General features: G+C 49.3%; 1 protein-coding gene across 1 annotated transcript in view; it reads left to right on the forward strand.

Moving 5' to 3' along the window:
- The window catches only part of XPNPEP2 (X-prolyl aminopeptidase 2), a 30902-nt gene extending 7448 nt beyond the window's left edge, over positions 1 to 23454 (forward strand). Inside the window, exons 6-21 of the mRNA XM_005594541.5 lie at positions 210 to 296; positions 1245 to 1391; positions 4098 to 4199; positions 5329 to 5410; positions 5734 to 5929; positions 7031 to 7120; positions 8573 to 8682; positions 9373 to 9450; positions 10569 to 10640; positions 13167 to 13227; positions 14486 to 14555; positions 15145 to 15249; positions 15976 to 16035; positions 16672 to 16748; positions 21539 to 21628; positions 22226 to 23454. Coding sequence (XP_005594598.1) covers positions 210 to 296; positions 1245 to 1391; positions 4098 to 4199; positions 5329 to 5410; positions 5734 to 5929; positions 7031 to 7120; positions 8573 to 8682; positions 9373 to 9450; positions 10569 to 10640; positions 13167 to 13227; positions 14486 to 14555; positions 15145 to 15249; positions 15976 to 16035; positions 16672 to 16748; positions 21539 to 21628; positions 22226 to 22420 — 1622 coding nt within the window. The 3' untranslated portion in view covers positions 22421 to 23454. The remainder of the gene's footprint in view (positions 1 to 209; positions 297 to 1244; positions 1392 to 4097; positions 4200 to 5328; positions 5411 to 5733; positions 5930 to 7030; positions 7121 to 8572; positions 8683 to 9372; positions 9451 to 10568; positions 10641 to 13166; positions 13228 to 14485; positions 14556 to 15144; positions 15250 to 15975; positions 16036 to 16671; positions 16749 to 21538; positions 21629 to 22225) is intronic.
- The last annotated feature ends 13 nt before the right edge of the window (positions 23455 to 23467 follow it).

The raw sequence follows: 23467 nt of genomic DNA on the forward strand, positions 1-23467 counted from the left end.
CTAGGTTCAGGAAGATATAGGTGAGAGCATGCATGTAAGACCATGCTGGGTCCCTATGGGGAGCTTAGGAAATTTGAGGCCATCACTGACCTTCGAGGCTGATCTCAAGGAAGACACACGTGGTAGGACCGTCAGACAGAACCCCTGGCTGCAGGGCCTTGGGCTGGCCCTGGGGGTGACCTCTGCATTCCTTCCTATCTTTCTTTCAGTTGGCACCACTCCTATTGTCACCTGGCTCCTCACCGAGATTCCTGCTGGAGGGTGTGTGGGCTTTGACCCCTTCCTCTTATCCATTGGTATGGTCTTCCCTCAGCCCCTGAATTTGTCCATGCCAACAAGGGTGACTTAGCTTTCCTGGGATATAAAGAAATGGACCTTGGTAGAAGGAGGGGCGGTGGGACTATAAAGATAGAGCATTTGAAATTGTAGTTGCAGAATGTTTTGCAATGAGGATGTATTCATGGAATTGTGTAATTAAAATACATTTAAAAGAATCAGTACAAATATTTTAAAATCCATGAGTGCAGAGACCCAACCTAGAAGACTCAGTGAATCATTAAAGATCCAGTGGATGAATAGGCAGAATGTGCTTGAACTCAGAACCATCCTCTGTGCCCTGGAACCCTGCCAATAATGGTGCTGGAATCACATGGTAACCCTCTTCTGGAAGGTAGCTTAGAAGGGTCAAAAGAGTTGGGAGGGCCTCTGAGTTGTTTTTTTTTTTTTTTAAAAAAAAAAAAAAAAAAAAGGCCCCTGAGAATACAACTTTCTGAGTTCTGGGGCCCCAGACAGCTGGCCAGCCCATTCTCCCAAAGGGGAGTCCTTATGAATATGTACTGAAAGGCTTGTGCTTTAGAACTGGCTTCATTGCCAGCCTGTCCAATGGCCAGAACATCACCATTCCTTTGGACTGTGACATTGAAGCCCTGATAAAATAATTAGTGCCCAAAAGAAGGACCACCCACAGCCACTGGCAATGTAAAAGACAAGCTTAGCCAATTTGTGGCGGTCAGTGTTCGAGTAGGCTCAGGGCATTAGGCTTGGAAAGCAGAAAGAGGATGAGAAACATACCCCAGCATGGGCACACATGCCGGGGGATGGGGGGGGGGCAGGCTGCTGGGGCAGGCTCAGGGCAGCTGGGCTGCAAATGGAGGCAAAGGGAACCAGGACTAACTGCTTGAATCACAATTTTTTCCTGAGGTGTAAATGGGCAAGGGACAAGTGACTCCTTCCTGTCTCTGCAGACACCTGGGAGAGTTATAATCTGGCCCTCCAAGGCTCTAACAGACAGCTGGTGTCCATCACAACCAACCTTGTGGACCTGGTGTGGGGATCAGAAAGGCCACCTGTTCCAAATCAACCCATTTATGCCCTGCAGGAGGCATTCACAGGTGATTCAGTAAGCCCAGTTTCCTTCCCAACTTGTAGCAACGCAAGTCCCGGCTGCTATTCCGTAGGTGGCGAACTTCATCATCAGAGGTACCAAAGCAGTGGTTTGCAAACCTTAGCATGCACATGAGTCACCTGGGATGCTTGTTTAAAATGCAGATTTCAGGGCCCCCTCCCCTTGAGGAGTCTGAATCAAAATGTCCTCCGACCATACTTAGAAAATGTTGGATTAAAGAATGTTAGGATTTGAAGCAAGATGGAGTAGGAAGGGAGGAAAGAAGGAAAACAGAGAAAGATGAGAGGAAATATCCAACCCCTTTCAAGAGAGATAAAAAAGCATGATATGATTTGCTTGTCTGGTGGCGGAGACTGATTCATAATGAATCAGTCAGACCTTTACTTGTGACCCTCTTGTGATGAAGAATTTAGATTTGTGAGATGGCTGGGGTCAGGTGGGCCAGGAGTGGACAGAATAAGTAAATAACTAAGTTCAGAGTCATTCTGTAGCACAGATGACAGTTCAGGTTTTGCTGGACCAATCAGGAAAGTTAGAAAAATATAACATCAATAACCTTGACCCTGTTGACACTATCTAAATACATCACAAAAGAACAGTATGTTGTAAGATTCCTGTAAGTCGTAACTAAAGTCCTGACCAGGACCGGGCTACTGATTATGAATCAGTATCTTGGCCACCAACCACTCCTATCTCCCTGGGAATTCTGAATGAGCCAATGAACTTGGATTCCTAGTAACAGTGATCAAGCCAAGAGATCCCTTTCCACATGCAAGTCCACACAATTTCTCATTTAGAAAGGAGCCAATAAAGCAGAAGGGAGATTTCAAAATAGCAGCCTTGATGAAACAAGTGAAAATTGTGTCCATTTTTCTTTATCTGTTCTGATATAAATTGTAGAATCATTCTTTCTGCATCTTGACACCATTTTAAAAGAAACTTGCTATCCAAGACTGTTAAATCATAAATAAAACTCATCTTATTCAGATAAAGAAAGTCAAAGTTATGTCGGGAAGGAGAGGAGAAAAAACAGAAAAACCTTTCTCGGGCTGGAAGGGTTTTGTCACTTCCCAAAAGTGAGGGGATGCCGAGTCATCGCACACTGCCAGTCTTCAAGAAAAAGGCACCTGGAGCTTGAGTTTGGAAGCTAAAGAACAGAGTTCAGCTTCAATAAGCTTATAGAGACGAGAGAGACTTTCCAGCCACTTGCAGGTTTTAAAGGAGAAAGGAGAGTGCAAAGGGCAGAACATGAAAAGTTCGCTACTCAAAGATACCTGTACGCACCAGACCGTTGAAATTTGGGTTCATTTGGTTTCTCAGAAAGGTATCATATTCCTGAACCTTGAAAACATAATTGCAAGTGAAAGAAGCCAGTCAGAGAAGGCCTGGCCTTCTCAATGGAATTGTACAATTCCATTTGTATGAAATATCCAGCATTGGCAAATCCATAGAGACAGAAAATAAATTAGTGGTTTCCTGGGGCTCAGGGGAGGGGGGATAGGGAGTGACTCCTTAGTGAGCACAGGGTTTCCTTTGGGGATGATGAAAATGTTCTAGAATTAGATCGTGGCGATGGTTGCACAACATTGTGAGTGTGCTGAAAGCCACTGAATTGTGCACTTTCAAAAGGTTAAAATGATACGTTTTATGCTATGTGTATTTTACACATAACAAATTATGTGTTAAATATGTAGTAAAATAAACCTGCAAAATGTATTGTACCCAAAGCTTTGGTCATTGTTGAATAGTTTTACCGGTTTACACGAAATATTTTTCACGTCATTAAGTTATTTACGCTCATATCTGAACCCAACTAGGACTCTTTATGGCCTTCGGCCAGCAAACTCCTAGTCCTGCCTGGTGTAGATTCTTTGAATACCTTGCAGGGGGCAGGGACAGAAGATGAAAACTAAAGTCCTAGAACCTGGATATAAGCATCTGAGAAAGGACGGTGCTGTGACACAGAGTTTAAGGACAGATTTGGAGACTGACGATGTTATCAAGACAGTAGTGTCTGTACAGATTAAGAGCGTGGACCATGCAGTCAGACAGACCAGAGTTCAAATCCCAGCTCTGCGTCTTGCATCCATGAAACCCTAGACAAGTCACTTTACCTCTCTGAAGCCTCAGTTTCCTTATCTGTAAAATGGGATGGGTAAGCATTAGAACAATGCACATGGAGTACTTAGACCAGTACCCGTGGCTTAGTAAATACTACAGTTACCGCAGAGGACAAGGTTGAACATAGCCCCAGCCCTACCCCTTTGTCCTTCAACTAGAACTGCTCTCCTGATCTCAGTCTGCATGCTTATTTATTAATCAGAAAGATATAAGAGTTACTACATCTCAAGATACCATTTAGTGTCCTTTACAAATATTAATTCATTCCATCCTCATAGCAACCCTGTTGAGGCAGATACTTATTATACTTCATCCCCATTTTACAGATGTGCAAAATGAGACACAGAGGGGTTAAGTAATTTGCCCAAGATCACCCATCCAGTAATGGCAAAGCCAGGATTTGAGCCCCATCTTGGTGCAGGGCCCATGTCATTAAGAGTTTGTTTGAGGAAAGGGTTCTGCTGCTTTTTAAGAGGATGCAAAACTGTTACTCTAAGGCTGACCTTCCAGGAACCAAGTGCCAAAGGCAAGGTCTGTCACTTACACTTTCTTTGGGCTCCTTTGCTTCTAGGGAGCACTTGGCAGGAGAAAGTATCTGGCGTCCGAAGTCAGATGCAGAAGCATCAGAAGGCCCCAACTGCCGTCCTTCTGTCGGCGCTTGAGGAGACGGCCTGTGAGTGTGGATTTGCAGACATGGGTAGCCGCCTGGGTCTCCCCAATGCCCCAAGCCTCCCAGGCCCTGTAGCACAAAGCTAGCTCCTCCCCAAATAACCGTGTGCCCACCAGTTCTTCAGAACTCCATGGCCACAGCCCGTGAGAACCAAGAAGGGTAAGGGGGCAGGAGCTCATGGCTGCAGAAAAAGGACACAAGGTAGCCCTGAGCAAGCCGGTACCAGCCCACAGGCCACCAGAGGAATGAACTGGCCATGGCAGCAAAGTGCTTCCGTCTCATTAAGGGGAGGAGGACCAGCAAATGCCTCCCAACAACCTAGCCACTACCCCAGGGCACTCACACTCCCAGCTTTAGCACCCAGTGGGACCCTACTCTTTCTGGTATGGCTCAGGACTTCTTGTCTGATCCCTATGGCTGGGCTTCAGATATTCCAGGGACCCACTGGAACTGTGTGCTGACTGCTAAGTATCTGCATTTTTCTGGGGGGAAAGAGCCATAACTCTCAACAGCATCTCAAAGACCGCTCCCCTCCCAAAAAAAAAAAAAAAAAAAAGATTGAGTAACATGCAGGGGTAGATGATGCAAACATGTTGCTGGTAATCTTTGGGGGCCAAAAGAAACCGTAGGGCAAAAGTGTCAGAAATGCTTGCCTCAGGCCAGGCACGGTGATTCACGCCTGTAATCCCAGCACTTTGGGAGGCCAAGGCGGGCGGATCATCTAAAGTCAGGAGTTCAAGACCAGTCTGACCAACATGTTGAAACCCCGCCTCTATTAAAAATACAAAAATTAGTTGGGCGTGGTGGCGGGCACCTGTAATCCCAGCTACTTGGGTGGGTGAGGCAGGAGACTTGCTTGAACCTGGGAGGTGGAGGTTGCAGTGAGAGCTTGCCACTGCACTCCAGCCTGGGCAACAGAGCAAGATACTGTCAAAAAAAAGGAAGGGAGGGAGGGAGGGAGGGAGGGAGGGAGGAAGGAAGGAAGGAAGGAAGGAAGGAAGGAAGGAAGGAAGGAAGGAAGGAAGGAAGGGAGGAAGGAAGGGAGGAAGGAAGGAAAGAAAAAAAGAAAAGAAAAGGAAAGCTTGCCTCAGGCAGATCAGCATTAAATAGTCCTTGTCAATTCTCTTCCCAGGGCTCTTCAACCTTCGAGCCAGTGACATCCCCTATAACCCCTTCTTCTATTCCTACACACTGCTCACAGACTCTTCTATCAGGTATGGCTTTTCCTTAGTTTGCTGTCGTGGACTTCCTCCAACTTCCACCCTCTCGATGCCCCACCACTGATCCTGCCTTAATGTACAGCCCTCTGGTTGCCCATCAGCTTGGTGCCTGCCCCAGCACAACCCTTTAGAAAACCCCCTGTTGGCTTTTCCTGACTCTTTAAAACTCTGTCCCTGTTGAATCCCAAATCTGGCCTGCTTGGCTCCCTGGGGCTGGCTTCCTTTGACCTCCAGGAACAAAGGGACTGTGACTGCCTCTGGTCCTTTGCATTCTTAACAGATGCTCAGGACCCTCCTTGCCTTCCCGCCCCACCCAGGTTGTTTGCAAACAAGAGTCGCTTTAGCTCTGAAACCTTGAGCTATCTGAACTCCAGTTGCACAGGCCCCATGTGTGTGCAAATCGAGGATTACAGTCAAGTTCGTGACAGCATCCAGGCCTATGCATTGGGAGATGTGAGGATCTGGATCGGGACCAGCTATACCATGTATGGGATCTATGAAGTGATACCCAAGGTGGGTTTACCAGGCCCCAGCCCAAGCCAGGCACCAATCTCCGCTCCAGGCCTGAGAAGTCTTAATCTAAAGTGGGATGAAACCCCTCAGCCATTCAGTCACCTGGTCAGCCAACAACTGTGCAGTGAGTTCCCTTCTTGGCCTAATTGGGAAGAGACAGAATAGGAAACAGGGATGTTCGTCCAGAGAGTTCATAAAATTGTCAGGAGGCTGGAGAGTATATGGCCTGATCTAGCAGAGACTTTGGAGTCAGCCAAACTTGAAAATGAATTCCAGCTCCGCCCCTAACTAGCTGTGCAGTGACTTTGGACAAGCAACTTAGCCAATCTGGGTCTTTTTCTTCACCTATAAAATGGCAATAAGAGTCCCGACCTCACAGGAGTCGTTCAGTGGAGATTTAAAGGAGATAGTGTATATGGCTGACACATGGTAGGCGTTCAATAAATGGTAGCTGTCATGATACGTACAGGAAACTTACAGTCAGAATAGCCTGTCGAGGCCGGGCGCGCTGGCTCAAGCCTGTAATCCCAGCACTTTGCAAGGCCAAGACGGGCGGATCATGAGGTCAGGAAATCGAGACCATCCTGGCTAACACGGTGAAACCCCGTCTCTACTAAAAAATACAAAAACCTAGCCGGGCGAGGTGGCGGGCATCTGTAGTCCCAGCTACTCGGGAGGCTGAGGCAGGAGAATGGCGTAAACCCGGGAGGCGGAGCTTGCAGTGAGCTGAGATCTGGCCACTGCACTCCAGCCCGGGCGACAGAGTGAGACTCCGTCTCAAAAAAAAAAAAAAAAAAGAATAGCCTGTTGATTGACTCAGGCCAGACTCTGATCCATCCCAGAGTGCTGGTGGGATCCAAAGATAGGGAGTTCACTGCCAAGCAAGGCAGTGTCAATCAAGGAAGCCTTCCTGGAAGGAGAGAAGGTTCAGCTGGACGTGGAAAACTAGGAAAGAGAGAAAGCACACAGAGGAAAGAACATTGCCAAGAAACGGTGGCAAGTCTCACCTCTGCTGGGTCCTCCTGCCAGTCCTTTGAAAACACCCCTGTGCCTCCTTTACTGTGCCCCCAGACCTCCTTTTCTCCTCCCTGCCCCCAACAGGAGAAACTCGTGACAGATACCTACTCCCCAGTGATGATGACCAAGGCAGTGAAGAACAGCAAGGAGCAGGCCCTCCTCAAGGCCAGCCACGTAAGTCCACGTTCAGGCAGACATGGCCTTTTGGGAGTATCCAGCCTAATGAGTTAGAAAGGAAAGGCTTCCAGAAGAGCCTGAAGAAAACCCTCAATGAAACAAAGAAGCAAGCTGGGTGTGGTGGCTCACGCCTGTAATCCCAGCACTTTGGGAGGCCAAAGTGAGAGGATTACTTGAGCTCAGGAGTCCAAGACCAGCCTGGCCAACATGGTGAAGCCCCGTCTCTACTAAAAACACAAAAATTAGCCGGGCATGGTGGCAGTCACCTGTAGTCCCAGCTACTCAGGAGGCTGAGGCATGAGAATCGCTTGAACCTGGGAAGTAGAGGTTGCAATGAGCTGAGATCATGCCACTGCACTCCAACCTGGGCGAGACTAGGTCAAAAAGAGAGAGAGAGAGAGAGAGAGAAGGAAGGAAGGAAGGAAGGAAGGAAGGAAGGAAGGAAGGAAGGAAGGAAGGAAGGAAGGAAGGAAGGAAGGAAGGAAGGAAGGAGAAAAAAGAAAAGAAAGAAAGAAGAGAGAGAGAGAGAGAGAAAGAAAGAAAGAAAGAAAGAAAGAAAGAAAGAAAGAAAGAAAGAAAGAAAGAAAGAAAGAAAGAAAGAGGAGGGAAAGGGAAGGGAGGGGAGGGGAGGGGAAGGAATAAAGAAGCAGGCACCAAATTATTCCCAGGCGCCCACATGTACCACATATCCTTGCCCCCAATATAGTACAGTGGTTTAGAGCACAGGCCCCGGAGCTAGGGTGCCTTGAGTTCAAACCCCAGTTCCACCCAATTCCTAACTGAGTGACCTTGGCCAAGTCATTTTACCTCTCTGGGCCTCAGTTACCCCATCTGTAAAATGAGGATCATAATAGTAATCTTACAGCATATGGTTGTGGTGAGAATTCAATGAATATGTATATTGCTCTGAGCACCATCTAGCACATTCTAAGTGTTAAATGTTAGCTGTAATGATTTCCTCACACTGGCAAGAGGATGGCTCAATTTTTAAAAAAGAATTCTTGTTAAAATTAAGATAAACCACCTCATTTAAAAAAAAAAAAAACTTTATCTTATAGGAAATTTTAAAGACACACAAAGGTAGAGAAAATAGCATCATAATCTCCAGTGTCCCTTCACCCAGCTTCAACAATCCTTGACTCATGGCCATTCTTGTTTTGTCTATAACCCCATGTTCATTACCACCACCACCACCCCCTCTGCTGCTGGATTCTTTTAAAAGTAAATCCTAGATAGCGTGTCATTTCTGCTGTCAACACAGAACTCTTTCAAAAACAGGAACACACTGTGATCACATATAAACACTAACAAGAATTCTTTGACATCAAATAGCCAGTGTTTTTAAAGCTCCACATCCTGGAGCAGCTATCTGATCTCCATCATCTTGGAGCCTGTGGCTGCAATCAGACCTCAGCCAGCTCCTCTGTTTCCCTGCTTCCCCAACTCCAGGTGCGGGACGCTGTGGCTGTGATCCGGTACTTGGTCTGGCTGGAGAAGAATGTGCCCAAAGGCACAGTGGACGAGTTCTCGGGGGCAGAGCTCGTGGACAAGTTCCGAGGGTGAAGAGCCACGGCCATCCTTTTTTGTGTTGCAGTGGGGGCAGGGAGGGGGAATTTGTCCCCTTACTTAACGGGAAGGAAGATCCTCCTCATATGCGGGCTGGGTGGGGGAGGGCTCTGTAGAACAAGGAGAGACAGGTTCTTGGTTGGTGGGGGAGTTGAGCAGGGGGCGTTGGATTACATTTCCCGCCCCGCTGAAAGCAGGACAACTTGAAGGGCCACAACTCAATAGCGTCCCCTAGTGTCTGCTTCAGGCATGGTCTGGCTCTCCTTGGGGGAGGCTGTGGCTCAGACCAGGTCAGCCCCTGGACCACTTGAGAATACCAGGTAGAGAGGAGGATTCCCGAAGGCATGCTTGGCCCAAGTCAGGGCCCGGATTGTAGGTTTGAGGTACAGGATGCTCTTCCAGGACTGGGGGAGTTTTCAGATACAAAGAGCTGGGTTTCTTCACTACTATCCGTAAAATGGAGGTGGAGAGGGAATAATTGGTGTCTACAGTGTGTCCTCTGATCTTCCTCTATAAATGACAGGTCAAGGCTTGGGGAGATGGAACCAGGAGGTGAGGGCTGGGAGAGCCAAATGGTGTCTGGTAGAGGCAGCCGTGACCTTCATTGGATTTTATTAGATATCCCAGGCCCAGCCCAGTCCAGGGGCCGATTCATTGACCATGCCTTGCCTTGTACTTTCCAGAGAAGAACAGTTCTCCTCTGGACCCAGTTTTGAAACCATCTCTGCTAGTGGTCTGAATGCTGCCCTGGCCCACTACAGGTACTTGAGGAAAATTAATTTTCTAGGGCCCTGTTGGGGGGATCCCATTGTGTGTATAGAGGAACAGGGTGAGGGGAGGGGGATGTTCTGGGAACTGAGTCCACATTGGAGGTCTGAGGCTCTTAGCCCTGTGGGGGCTGGGAGAGGAGCTCAGTGTGGAGTAGGGAGTTGCTGTGTAATGAAAAGGCCTGAGCACTGGAGGCTAGGGGACCTGGAAGGGAGACACCATTGGATGCTTTTCCCTGGCTTCCCGTGTGTTGCTTATGTTAGCTAATGCTTAAAGCTCACGAGGTCACATGAAGAGAGGCCTGTTCACTCAGTCTGAACCAACCAAGGTGGGCCCAAGATGCAGGCTAGCCAGGTGTTTGGCCCTATAGAAAACAAAGCCCTGCAGGCCTGCCTGATGAAATGTGGGGGGCCAAGCTGACCAGCTGCCTCCGCCTGGCATGGGCACAGCAGGGAGAGGTCAGTGCCCTCCAAGGGAGTGCCTGATATGTCCCAGAATTCCCTCCCTGGTGTCCCCTGGTGTCTCCCACGCTTTTGGCTGCCTTGCCCCAGGCCCTCCTACCCACTCGGGCTAGAGTGTCGCGGTGGGTGCTCCTCCGCTTTACCACCTCTTGCTCTGCAGCCCCACCCTGGAGGAACCCTCCCTTCCTGTGCTCTGCTTCTTCTCGGGGCCCTCTGCTCTCAGAGGCAGCAGGAAGTTAGAGACAAAGGGCCGAAGGGAGCATCCAGGTAGAGGCCCAACTCTTCGCCGCTGTACCGCGCATCCTCGTGCAAGCCCCTTGGCCTCCATGGGCCTGCTTCTCCTTATGGAAAAGGAGACGGCTGGGCTGGGGGGTCTCTAGGGCTCTCCCAGCTCTCACATTCTGGACTTCACCCTCTCTCTCCTCCCGGGGTCCAGGGCCTGGCTCAGCCGGGTGCAAGATTAGCAGACCTGTGCTGAAGACAGCAGCAGCGGAAGCTGAGTTCTCTTCCAGGGCCCTTTGGGATAGAATGACTTCCCCCAGAGGGACTGGCCTGGAAGCCCAGACCCCAGAGGTCCTCCCACCAAGGGCCCCCATGTGATCCAGTGCAGGGTTAGGCTGCCCCTCTCAGCATTCTCTTCCCCTTCTCAGCCCGACCAAGGAGCTGAACCGCAAGCTGTCCTCAGATGAGATGTACCTGCTGGACTCTGGGGGGCAGTACTGGTATGTACCCCTCACCTCACCCTGGCCTAGATGTCTCTGCTCAGACCTCCTGAGCCTGCCAAGAGTCAGCCAAAGCTTTCCCTTCCTGAGCCATGGATTCTTCGTCTGAGAAAGGAGAGACCTGGAATGAGCCCCAAACATCCTTCCCATTTTCACACACAGGGTCCCTGCACAGTGGGAAATACACAGAGGCTGGAACAGTGGCAGGACCCAGGCAGCACCTCTGTGGGAATTAGGAAAAGACTTCCTTTGCTCAAGTAAAATGTTTACTGTTTTGTGTGGGTTGTTTGTTTGCTTGTTTGTTTGTTTTTTGACAGAGTCTCACTCTGTTGCCCAGGTTTGGAGTGCAGTGGCGCGATCTTGGCTCACTGCAACGTCTGCATCCTGGGTTCAAGCGATTCTTCTGCTTCAGCCTCCCAAGTAGCTGGGACTACAGTTGTTCACCACCATATGCCTGGAGATATATATATATATATATATATATATATATATATATATATATATATATATATATAGAGAGAGAGAGAGAGAGAGAGAGAGAGAGAGAGAGAGAGAGAGATGGAGTTTCACCATGTTGACCAGGCTGGTCTCAAACTCCTGACCTCAGGTGATCCACCTGCCCTGCCCTCCCAAAGTGCTGTCCCAAAGTGCTGGGATTACAGACGTTAGCCACCATGCCAAGCCTCAAGTAAAATGTTTTCTAAGTCCACGTATTATTGCACAGTCTGAGCAACTATATTCGATGTCCCTGCCTGGCTACACAAACACATACACCCTACTGTCACCCACTCGTGCACACCCTGGACAGCCCTGCACCACCAACATCATGCAGACTCCTCAGCCCCCTCTTCCCCATGGCACTGTTCAGGGTGGAGGTGGGGGCAGATGAGAGAAGCAACCCTTTCGATGGGCTACCCTTGTACAGTGTACAACCTGAATGCTCAGACATGACAGCCATGCAGAATAGGCTAACCTGGCCAGGCATGGTGGCTCACACCTGTAATCCCAGCACTTTGGGAGACTGAGGCAGGCAGATCACCTGAGGTCAGGAGCTTGAGACCAGCCTGGGCAGCATGGTGAGACCCCATCTCTACTAAAAATACAAAAATTAGCCGGGTGTGGTGGAGCATGCTTCCCAAGGGAAGCTGAGGCAGGAGAATCATTTGAACCCGGGAGGCGGAGGTTGCACTGAGCCGCAATGGTGACACCGCACTCCAGTCTGAGCAACAGAGCAAGACTCTGTTAAAAAAAAAAAAAAAAAAAAAAAAAAAAAAGGCTAACCCTATTCCTTCCAAACGTGTAACCAATCATTCACACCAGAGTTGAGCTGAGCAGAGCTGACCTGAAAGATTTTCCCTTCTCATTAAGGAAGGAAGTAGACTGTGGGAAGCATGGGGTGGGGCAAAAGAAGGGCCGCGCTGAACTGATGGAGGAGCAAGGAGTAGTTTCAAATGGTTTCCCAGTCTCTATCCTGTGGAAATGGCGAATGTGCTAACAACAGAGGCTCTTTGCTTGTTCTTAGCACAGCTCTCGGGGATCTGGAGTAGCAGACGCTCAGCTTAGCAGCCTTTGCTGGTCAGGAGTTTGATGCTGGGTGTACTTGAGATGGCCAGTGAGCAAAGGGGAAGTGAATTTGTGGGGGCGTTGCTGGAATGAAGTGTGTTCAGAGTAGGGTGAGGCCGGGGAAATAGTCACCTCACTTCCTCTTCTTTCCTTCTGAAGAAGAAGGCCACCACACCCTATGACCCAAGGAGGAGCCCCAGGGCCCTGGGACCATTTCTCCCCTCTCCCTCACCAAGGCGTGATCACAGGGACCATCCTGTGGCAACTGCTGCAGCTGAGGGTTGAGAGTCAGACCTTGGGGCTGAGGCTTCACCTCAATGGAACTCAGCAAATCACTGGGTCAGATCTGTGTTTGCCATGGAGAGGACTGCGTGGAGAGGCAGTGCTTCCTCTAGGCCTGGCCTCACTGAGGTTCAGAGAGGGAAACAGTTGCATGGCCTCAATGGCCTCATCTGTGAAATGGGGATAATGAGGCCTCCTCTGCCATTCTTCCCGGGGAGCAGCAAAAGTGTCCTATAAATGGTCAATAACTATCTGAATATGAGACTGTTATGATAACATAATCTCTCTGGACTTCAGTTTCCCCAGCTGTAAAAAGGGGACAATCCCCTTTCTGCCTCCCAGGAAACCTGGAAGAAGCCTTGCTTTGAGAACCAGCCAGACCCAAGGAAACCCAGATCTACAAAACAGCCAAAATGATGCGATGGGGGAGGAGTGTGTAGGGCAGGGAATCACACTTGTCAGACAACTTAGTGGCTTTTAACTTGATAGCTTTGCAGAGGCCTTTCACACATAGGCACTGAAGAGGTGATTTTGATTATGGTAGCTGTCTTCTTCCTTTTGCCGTCCACACATCCCATCCCAGCCCTGCCACTTATGGAAAGCACACAGAAAGCACATGGCCCCAGTCACTAGCCCCAGGCATTTGGCAGAGCAGGACGTGTTGGTTTTCCTTCTCCACAGGGACGGGACCACAGACATCACCAGAACAGTCCACTGGGGCACCCCGTCTGCCTTCCAGAAGGTAAGCATGGGCCCAGATTTCCCCTCTCCCCCCTGCCTCAAGGGGGCACCCAAGCAATCAAGATCCCTTCCATTTCAGAGGCTAAAACTGAGGCACAGAGAGGTTACGTAGTTTGCCCAAGGTCATACATGGTGCCAGAAAACCCAGTGCTCCCTGCTGCTTCCCTGGGGATATTTCAGGCCACTGACAAGGCCTCAGCCCAAGCTGAGCCTCGTCCTATTCTGGTAAATCAGTACACAAATATTTTTTGGTTGCTGCCTGTGTGCCTGGCCCTATACTCAGCAGAAAGAAGAAAGAAAGGCATCCCAAGTGGAGGAAAACAGCACAAGTGAAGCCTCCACGGTGGAAAGGAGCCAGAGGTGTTCAGGCTGGCCAGCTGGGGCAGAGGCGAAGGCATTGTCTCTGTACACCAGAGGGCCCTGGGGGTGGAGCAGCGAGCTGCCGTCATGCTGCATGCAGCAGGCCAACTATGGGGCAGACATTGTGCTGGAAACACAGAGAGAGGAACAAAATGCTGTGCAGGCCTCCAGGAGCTCACAGTTTAGCGGCAGAGTCTGCTGCCTCTGGCTGTCCTGCACAAAGTGACAAGCCTATGCACTGTGTGTGGTGATGGGGATTTACCACATCGCCTCTGGAAGTGACCAGAAGAGGCCACTGTCAGCCCACCTCCCTCCCCTGACAGAGGAAGGCTAAGCTGCCAAGTCAGCAAACCTCAACCCTCATGAAAGGCCTTAAGAAAACTCAGCAGCCGTCACAACCACAGGAATGAGAGCGCTAACCTTCCACGAAGCATGCGCACTGTTGGCAGCACCTTCTGTACATTAGTCTGCCCACCTCTCCCAACAACCTTAGGAGCTAGGTCCTGTTATCTTCCCATCGCAGATAAGGAAACTGAGGCACACAGCAGTTAAAGTCACCTGCCCAAGGTCTCAGAGTGAGTGGCTGAGTCAGGATTCAGCCCAGGGAGTCACAGCCTCGGCTCACCGTCACCAAGTGTCTCCTGTAGATATTGTAATGACCCTCATAAACCAGCCATAGAGAAGCACGTGATGGAGCCCCAGCTTTGGGAAGGCCCTCTTCAGTCTCTGCTGGCCATCTTCCAGAACCTGGGCAGCCACAGATGACGATGCAACTCCCCCCACCCTGCCCACACACACCCAGGCCTGGGCCCTGCACCATGTATCCATAGGCCAAGCAACTAGAAACTCCCCTGGCTCCTCCTCCCGTCCTCCACATCACCTCTTCCTCTCCCTATCAGGAGGCGTACACCCGTGTGCTGATAGGAAATATTGACTTGTCCAGGCTCATCTTTCCTGCTGCTACATCAGGTGGGTTTCAGAAACCAGGATGGACACAGCCTCAGGCCCTGATTTCACAGGACCAGGACTCAGACCATCACCCTGGGAGGCTGGTGGGGCAAGGATTTTGTCATCATCCCATCCCTTATGTAGGTGAGAAAATCCAGCCTAGAGAGAGAAGGTGACTTGCCCAACGTCACACAGAAGGTTAGCGGGAGACCCAGGCCTTGAACTCAAGTTTCTTAATCTAACACTGTTGCTCAGAGGTGAGAGACATCAGTGGGCCACAGCAGTTATGGGAGGATTCTTAGAGGAATTAGGTGTCAAAGTGCAAAGCCCTGACAGACAGGGAGAAATTATAGTAGAGGCATCAATCCAGGTAATGGATACAATGTACAGTAAGCTGGAGATAGTGATGGGCTGGTCTGGCGAGGGAACCACTAACTCCATCCATCAGCCCTTCTCCATCCCAACCCAACATCATTGCATCAGTGCATACTTAGCGGCCTCTCAGGGGCCCCTCTTCTTGGGCACCACTCTGATAGTGGAGCAGGAAGGGGCAAGGTGGACAGTCTTCGGTAAAGCCAGCTGACTGGGGTCAATCTCTCTTCCCTTCCAGGGCGAATGGTGGAGGCCTTTGCCCGCAGAGCCTTGTGGGATGCTGGGCTCAATTATGGTCACGGGACAGGCCACGGCATTGGCAACTTCCTGTGTGTGCATGAGTGTAGGTGTCTCCTCAGCACTCCCCAGCCCCCCCCTTTTATTATACTCTCTATGAAGGTAGAACATTTCACAGGTATGGAAATGACAAAGACCCACAAAGATGCCGTGATCTAACCAAGGTTACCCAGCTCCACAGGGTAAGTGAGGAATGCCAGCAGCAGGCCAGTCCTGCTGGCTGCTTGGCATTCAAGAGGGCACCAGAAAGAGGGTCAAAGTCTAGTGGCTAACTTATATAGACCCCAGAGAAATAAAAGCCAGAGCCAGGTGCATGTGGTGACTCATACCCGTAGTCCCACTGCTTTGGGAGGTCAAGGTGGGAGGATCACTTGAGGCCAAGAGTTTGAGATCAGCCTGGGAAACACAGCAACACCCTGTCTCTACAAAAGAAATGTTTTAAGTATCCAAGTGTGGTGACGTGTGCCTGTAGTCCCGGCTACTCGGGAGGCTGAGGTGGGAGGATCCCAGGAGGTCAAGGCTACAGTGAGCCATGATGGCGCCACTGCACTCCAGCCTGGGCAACACAGCAAGACCCCCTCAATACCTAAATAAATAATAAAAGCCAGAGCCAATCTGGTGTGTGCCAGGCCCAGGCAGACAATGATGTAATGGACCTGTGCTCGTAGAGATGCTCCGGGATCCTCACTTACCTGCTCTTCCTTGGAAGCTGCTCACTTCCAAGCTGGTGAGTATACGATAACTAATACCATCTTTATGTCTTCCTTTCTAGGGCCAGTGGGATTCCAGTCCAACAACATCGCCATGGCCAAGGGCATGTTCACTTCCATTGGTATGGCCCTCAGGCCCCTCTACCTCACCACCCCATCCCAGAGCAGGGCTAGCCCAGAACTGCAGGCTAGGGTATACCAGCCTTCAGAGGAGCACAGCAGGCACTAGTACAGCTCGGGACTCACCTCCCCATTCCCACCCCTACACCCAGCCCCAAATGACTTGTCCCACCCTAACCCCAGCTCCGCTCAGCCCAGACCCTCTTTTTGCCCTTGGGAGTTGGTTCCCAGCTATATATTCAGACGAGATCAGGCGCGTTGAGGGTGGTATGGCCGTAGACCCAGTGGTATATCCAGACTCTGGAGTTGCCAAATGCTGGAGTAACAGGACAGTGGCATCCAGAGAGATGGTAGTACCTTCAGGACCCAAGTGGGTTTTTAGGTCTTCCCTGCTGGGCTACAGGGAAGAGAGGGTGAGTCACAGATGCCGCTGTGGGGGATCTGAGGCCTGACAGGGATGAGTTGCCTCTGCTTAGCCAAGCATCTAACCAGTTGTGGGGCTACCAGAATCAACAGCCAGGGAACAGCCAGGGGACAGCCAGGCAGCCAGTCCCTCCAGCCACTCATCAGTAGGTACAGGAAGCCTGGGCTTAGACCCTCTCCCGGCTTAATGCCACCAGCATCTCTGTGTCTCCCAGAACCTGGTTACTATAAGGATGGAGAATTTGGGATCCGTCTCGAAGACGTGGCTCTCGTGGTAGAAGCAAAGACCAAGGTAAACTGCCACCAGGATGGGCTGGAGGTGTGGGCAGCACGTTAGTGACTTTGGGCTGCATGGGAGGAAAGGTTTGGGAAGGAAGATCAAAGGAGAAGGACATTTAGTGTGCAGGCATGAATTTATTTGGAGTCTTCCTTAGGAATTCCATAAGTCAGACTTTTCAAACTCACTTGCACATTTGAATCACCCAGAGAGCTTTCTCATGTTTTAAATGCCCATGCCCAGGCCCCACTCCATACCAAGTGAATCATTATCCCTGCCCTATATCATTGGTTCTCAATGCACATAATAATCGCCAGGGGAACTTGTTAGAAATAAAGATTCTGTATAATAGCAGCCAACAAGATAAAATACCTAGATGTAAACTTAAAAAGGCTTACATGGAGAAACTCTCTACTAAGGGACATAAAAAAGATTTAAGTAAATGGTGCTCTCTGGAGAGAAGCCTCAATATTATGAAGATATCATTTATCTCTAAATTAATCTATAAATTCAACACAACCTCAATTCCAATGCTAACTGGATATTTTTGTAACTTCACAAAATGATAGTAAAGTTTATTTGTAAAAATAAACATGCAAAGATAGCTAGGAAAATTCTGAAAAAGAAGAGCAGGGCCAGGTGCAGTGTCTCATGCCTATAATCCCAGCACTCTGGGAGGCCAAGGCAGGAGGATTGCTTGAGCTCAGGAGTTTGACACCAGCCTGGGCAACATGGCAAGACCCCATCTCTACGAAAAATACAAAAAAAAAAATTAGCTGGGTGTGGTGTCATGTACCCGTAGACCCAGCTACTCAGGAGGCTGAGGTGGGAGGATCATCTGAGCCTAGGGAGGTTGAAGCTGCAGTGAGCCGTGATTACGCCACTGCACTCTAGCCTCGGTGACAGAGCAAAACCCCATCTAAAAAAAAGCAATAAGAAAAGCCAGCTCTCTCAAATTTGAACACAAACTACCACAACTAAAATAGTATGACACTGGAGATGAAATAGACAGCTGTAACAATGAAACAGAACAATTAGTCCAGAAATAAACCCTCTTATTTCCATAAACAACATGGGAATTTAGTTTACAAGAAAGCTGATTTTGCAAAACAGTAAGAAAAAAATGATTATTCAGCAAATGGACAGGGGGAACAAACGGCTAATCATTTGGGGGGATTAAACTGAATAGCCTCCAAAATAAAATTCCAGATGGACCAAAGTTTTAAGGTAAGCAATGAGACCACAAAAGATGTAGAGGAGAACCTCTATCAACTCATTTATAATCTCAGGGTGGAAAAGAGTCTTTCTGTGCAAGACCAGAAGCCATGAAGGAAAAGATTAATAACTCTGACTAAATAGAAAATGGAAACAATGTTTATGGAAACAATGCCATAAACAAAGCCAAGAGATGTGTGACAAATATCTCTTGGCTTTGTTTATGGCATTGTGAGAGGGTGAATTTTCTTATTTTACCATGAGCTCTTACAAATCCATAAGACAAAAATAGGCAAAACAGGAAAAAATAGGGCAAAGGACATGAAAAGGCAATTCACTAAAATTAACACCAAATGGTCCACATACATGTGGAAAGATGCTCAAGTTCATTCTTAAAGAAATACAAGGCTAGGCGCAGTGGCTCACACCTGTAATCCCAACACTTTGGGAGGCCGAGGCAGGTGGATCACCTGAGGTCAGGAGTTCCAGACCAGCCTGACCAACATGGAGAAACCCCATCTCTACTAAAAATACAAAATTAGCTGGGTGCGGTGGTGCATGCCTGTAGTCCCAGCTACTCGGGGGGCTGAGGCAGGAGAATCACTTGAACCCAGGAGGTGGAGGTTGCGGTGAGCCAAGATCATGCCATTGTACTCCAGCCTGGGCAACAAGAGCAAAACCCTGTCTCAAAACAAACAAACAAAAAAATAGAAATCAGGGCTAGGCACCTGTAATCCCAACACTTTGGGAGGCAAAAGTGAGCAGATTACTTGAGGTCAGGAGTTCCAGACCAGCCTGGCCAACATGGTGAAACCCCATTTCTACTAAAAAATACAAAAATTAGCCACGCATGGTAGTGCGTGCCTGTAATCTCAGCTACTCAGGAGGCTGAGACAAGAGAATCGCTTGAACCCGGGAGGTGGAGGTTGCAGTGAGCCGAGATCGCACCACTGCCCTCCAGCCTGGCTGGCAGAGCGAGACTCTGTCTCTAAAAAAAGAAGAAGAAAAAGAAAAAAAGAAAGAAAGAAAAGAGAAGGGGAAAAAAGTATCTTTCTTGCTCAGTTTCCTTCCTGAGAACATTTCAGGCACACACAGCATATGTATCTATCTATGTATATATTTTGAAAATTCACACAAAATGAATTCTACCATACATACTTTTCTGCATCTTCCTTTCCTGCCCGGCTGCCCCTTACTTAATAGTAAACCTAGAAGAGTGCTCTACAATAGCGCAGGGAGACCTACCTCATTCTTTTTAAGGGTTGTGGAAGAGCCACAACAACAGTATGTGGCTGTCCCATGGTTTATTTAACCAGCCGTGGATATTGAGGCTGTTTCCAAATTTTTACTATATTTACCATCAATGCTACAAATCAACATCACTGTATAAACATCTTGGTGAGCTTTTGGGACTATATCCAGAAGGTACATATCTGGCGTCGGGATTTCAGAGACAAAAAGTACAAGCATTTTTAATAGGTAATTTGATAGATATTGTCAAACTGCCCTCCAGAAAGGTTGCACCGGTTGTACTTTCTCCAACAGTGTGTGAGAGTGCCCATTTCCTCACATACTCACTAGCACTGAGAATCACCAAAGTCACTAATTTTTGCCAATCTGATAGGCGAAACATGGTATACTATTGTTGTTTTGATTTGTATTTCTTTTCTTTTTTTTATGGAGTCTCCCTCTCCCAGGCTGGAGTGCAGTGGCGAGATCTTGGCTCACCACAACCTCTGCCTCCCGGGTTCAAGTGATTCTCTTGCCTCAGCCTCTCGAGTAGCTGGGATTACAGGCACGCACCACCATGACCGGCTAAATTTTGTATTTTTATTAGAAATGGGGTTTCACCATGTTGGCCACGCTGGTCTTAAACTCCCGACCTCCGGTGATCCACCAGCCTCGGCCTCCCAAAGTGTTGGGATTACAGGCGTAAGCCACCATGCCCGGCCTTATATTTCTTTAAGGATGGACTTGAGCATCTTTCCACATGTATGTGGACCATTTGGTGTTAATTTTAGTGAATTGCCTTTTCATGTCCTTTGCCCTATTTTTTCCTGTTTTGCCTATTTTTGTCTTATGGATTTGTAAGAGCTCATGGTAAATAAGAAAATTCACCATCTCTCTGTGATATGTGCTATATTTGTCACACATCTCTTGGCTTTGTTTATGGCATTGTTTCCATAAACATTGTTTCCATTTTCTATTTAGTTTAGTCAGAGTTATTAATGTTTTCCTTCATGGCTTCTGGTCTTGCACAGAAAGATTCTTTTCCACCCTGAGATTATAAATGAGTTGATAGAGGTTCTCCTCTACATCTTTTGTGGTCTCAGCCTCCCGAGTAGCTGGGACTACAGGCACCCACCACCATGCCCTACTAATTTTTGTATTTTTAGTAGAGACGGGGTTTCACCATGTTGGTCATGCTGATCTTGAACTCCTGACCTCAAATGATCCACCCACCTCGGCCTCCCAAAGTGCTGGGATTATAGGCGTGAGCCATCCATCGCACCCAACCTCTTTTATTTTTAGAGACAGGGTCTCACTCTGTTGCCCAGGCCGGAGTGCAGTGGCACAATCACAGCTCACTGCAGCCTCGACCTCCTGGGCTCAGGTGATCCTCCCACCCTTCCACCTCAGCCTCCCAAATAAGTAGGACTATAGATGGACACCACCATGCTCAGCTAACTTTTGTATTTTTTTGTAGAAACTGGTGTATTAGTCTGTTCTCACACTGCTATAAAGATACTACCCAAGACTGGGTAATTTTTAAAGGAAAGAGGTTTAATTGACTCACAGTTCCACATGGCTGGGGAGGCCTCAAGAAACTTACAATCATGGCAAAAGGCGAAGGGGAAGCAAGGATCTTGACATGGTGGCAGGAAAGAGAGAACTAGCAAGAGCAGGGAAAACTGTCTTATAAAACCATCAGATCAGCCGGGCATGGTGGGTCATGCCTGTAATCCCAGCATTTTGGGAAGCTGAGGTGAGTGGTTCACCTAAGCTTAGGAGTTCAAGACCAGTCTGGCCAACATGGTGAAACTGCATCTCCACAAAAAATACAAAAATTATCTGGGTGTGGTGGTGCCCATCAATAATCCCAGCTACTTGGGAGGCTTAGGTAGAAGGATCACCTGAGCCCAGGAGGTAGAGGCTGCAGGGGGCTGTGATCACGTCACTGCACTGCAGCCTGGGTAACAGAGGGAGATCCTATCTCAAAAAAATAAAATAAAATAATTGAAATTTAGATTTCTGGGCCCTGCCCTAAGGATTCTGCCTCCAGTAGGTTTGGGAGGTGGGCCCTGAAATCTGCATATTTATCATGCTCCCTAAGTGCTGTTGATGTGCATACTTCAAGTCTAAATTTCCAGAATCAGGAGGGAAGCACCAAAGGTGAAGCACTAAGTGGCAGACAAGGGGGCTGGCGAAGAGAAGGGACTCTAGAAGGCTCAGATCTACCCAGAGTGTCCAGGGTTGATGAAGCCCAGCTCCCTGTGTCCTCTGGGTGGAGTGCTCTCTCCTTCCCTTCAGCCCAGCTCCTCCTCCTCCCTCACTGTCCTGCTTACCTGCCTTCTCTTGTGGACTCCCAGTACCCAGGGAGCTACCTGACCTTTGAAGTGGTATCATTTGTGCCCTATGACCGGAACCTCATCGATGTCAGCCTGCTGTCTCCCGAGCATGTGAGTGCCCCTCAGCATTGCCTTCTCCCTGACCCTGGGCCTTTCCTGCCTCTGCTACCTGCCACCACATCCTCTGTCCCTTCACCTCCCCCAGGAGGGTCCACACTGGTGGCACCTGCAGACACACACTAGGGCATTCCTCCCCAGCTCATCAGAGACCCCAGAGCTTCTAGAACTTTCCAGTCAGACCAGCCTGCCCAACCCCAGGTAGTGAATAACTGGAGGGGTCTGAGATTGGGCCTCTGAGCTCAGCCACTACAAGGCCTGGAACTATAAGTGATCCCTTCCATTCTTTCGCCTCAGTCTCCTATTTTGTAAGCGGAGGATAAGAATGCCTGCCCAGCTTACTCCCATTACCGGGCCTGAAATCTACCCACCCCACCGCCCATGAACATCACCATGACATGAAACAGCCACCGAGGGAACTGCCTCTGGAAAGCTCCAGAGAATTCCTGAGTCCTGATGATGGTGGGGGACCTGTGGCAATCTGGACCACGGTGACAGCTGGAGTACCACAGCAGGGGATTGGGTGTCACCAAGACTTCACCTCTTGGCAGCTTGGCTTGGAGAGGCTCTCACCCCTTCTATCCTTCGCAGCTCCAGTACCTGAATCACTACTACCAGACCATCCGGGAGAAGGTGGGTCCAGAGCTGCAGAGGCGCCAGCTGCTGGAAGAGTTCAAGTGGCTTCAACAGCACACAGAGCCCCTGGCTGCCAGGGCCCCGGACACCGCCTCCTGGGCCTCTGTGTTAGTGGTCTCCACTCTTGCCATCCTCAGCTGGAGTGTCTAGAGGCTCCAGACTACCCTGGTAACCCTCCATCTAGATGGGGGGCTCCCTTGCTTAGATGCCCTCACCCTGCACCGAACATACCCCAAGGGTCCCTGCTGGCCCATCACCTGGAAACCTTTGCATTCATCCTCCTTCTCCAAGACCAGGCCCCAGGAACACGGGGCTTCTTGGCCCCAGACGACACCTCCCTGCACCCCGGGGTTGTATACTGCACCCTGGGCTCCTAACCCCAGGCCCCGAGATAGGAGAGCCAGCTGGTCTCTTCTCTCCTGTGATCTCAGTAGGCCTAACCTATAACCTAACACAGATTGCTACAGCTGCTCCCCTCCCGCCAAACAAAACCCCAAGAGAGCAATGCCCCTACCACCCCAGGGTGCCATGGTCCCAGGAGAGTCCAAACCTATCACCACCTGTTGGGTATAGCCAGAGCTTTTCCCACCCAGTCAGGGCATGAAACAGCAACCCCCCACATGTGAACCCATCATTCCTAAACCCTGGGTGGGCTCTATGCCAAGTAACGGCAGAGGGAGTTAAGCCACAGGAATTTGGCTGTGGAGTAGGAGGGAATGCGGTGAGGCACTCTGGAATATGACCCTACCAGAGTTTGGAAAACAAACTTGGGCAGCCGGAGCACGTCACTATTCTAGACTTCCCTGGCATTCAAGGAGCCCTTTGAACTTTCCAAAGTGCAGCCACAGCTACAATGCTGTTAAATCCTCCCACATTCTTGGATGCCCCTTCACCTTGTGTGGACAGTATCTGGTTTCTCCATTTTACGGACAGGAAAACTGAGCTTCAGACAGGGGATAGGTTTTGGCCAAGGACACATACATTTGGTTGAGAGCTGATGGGGCCGGATGAACTGGCACTCCAGCTCTTTCACCCTTCAGCATCATGCAGAGTCCCTGAGCCCACCTCCCAGCCCTCTCCTCATTCTCTGAACCCACTGTGGTGAGAAGAATTTGCTCCGGCCAAATTGGCCGTTAGCCACCTGGGTCCACATCCTGCTAAGACGTTTAAAACAGTCTAACAAAGACACTTGCCTCT

This window comes from Macaca fascicularis, chromosome X (genome assembly GCF_037993035.2).
Source record: "Macaca fascicularis isolate 582-1 chromosome X, T2T-MFA8v1.1".
Lineage (NCBI taxonomy): Eukaryota > Metazoa > Chordata > Mammalia > Primates > Cercopithecidae > Macaca > Macaca fascicularis.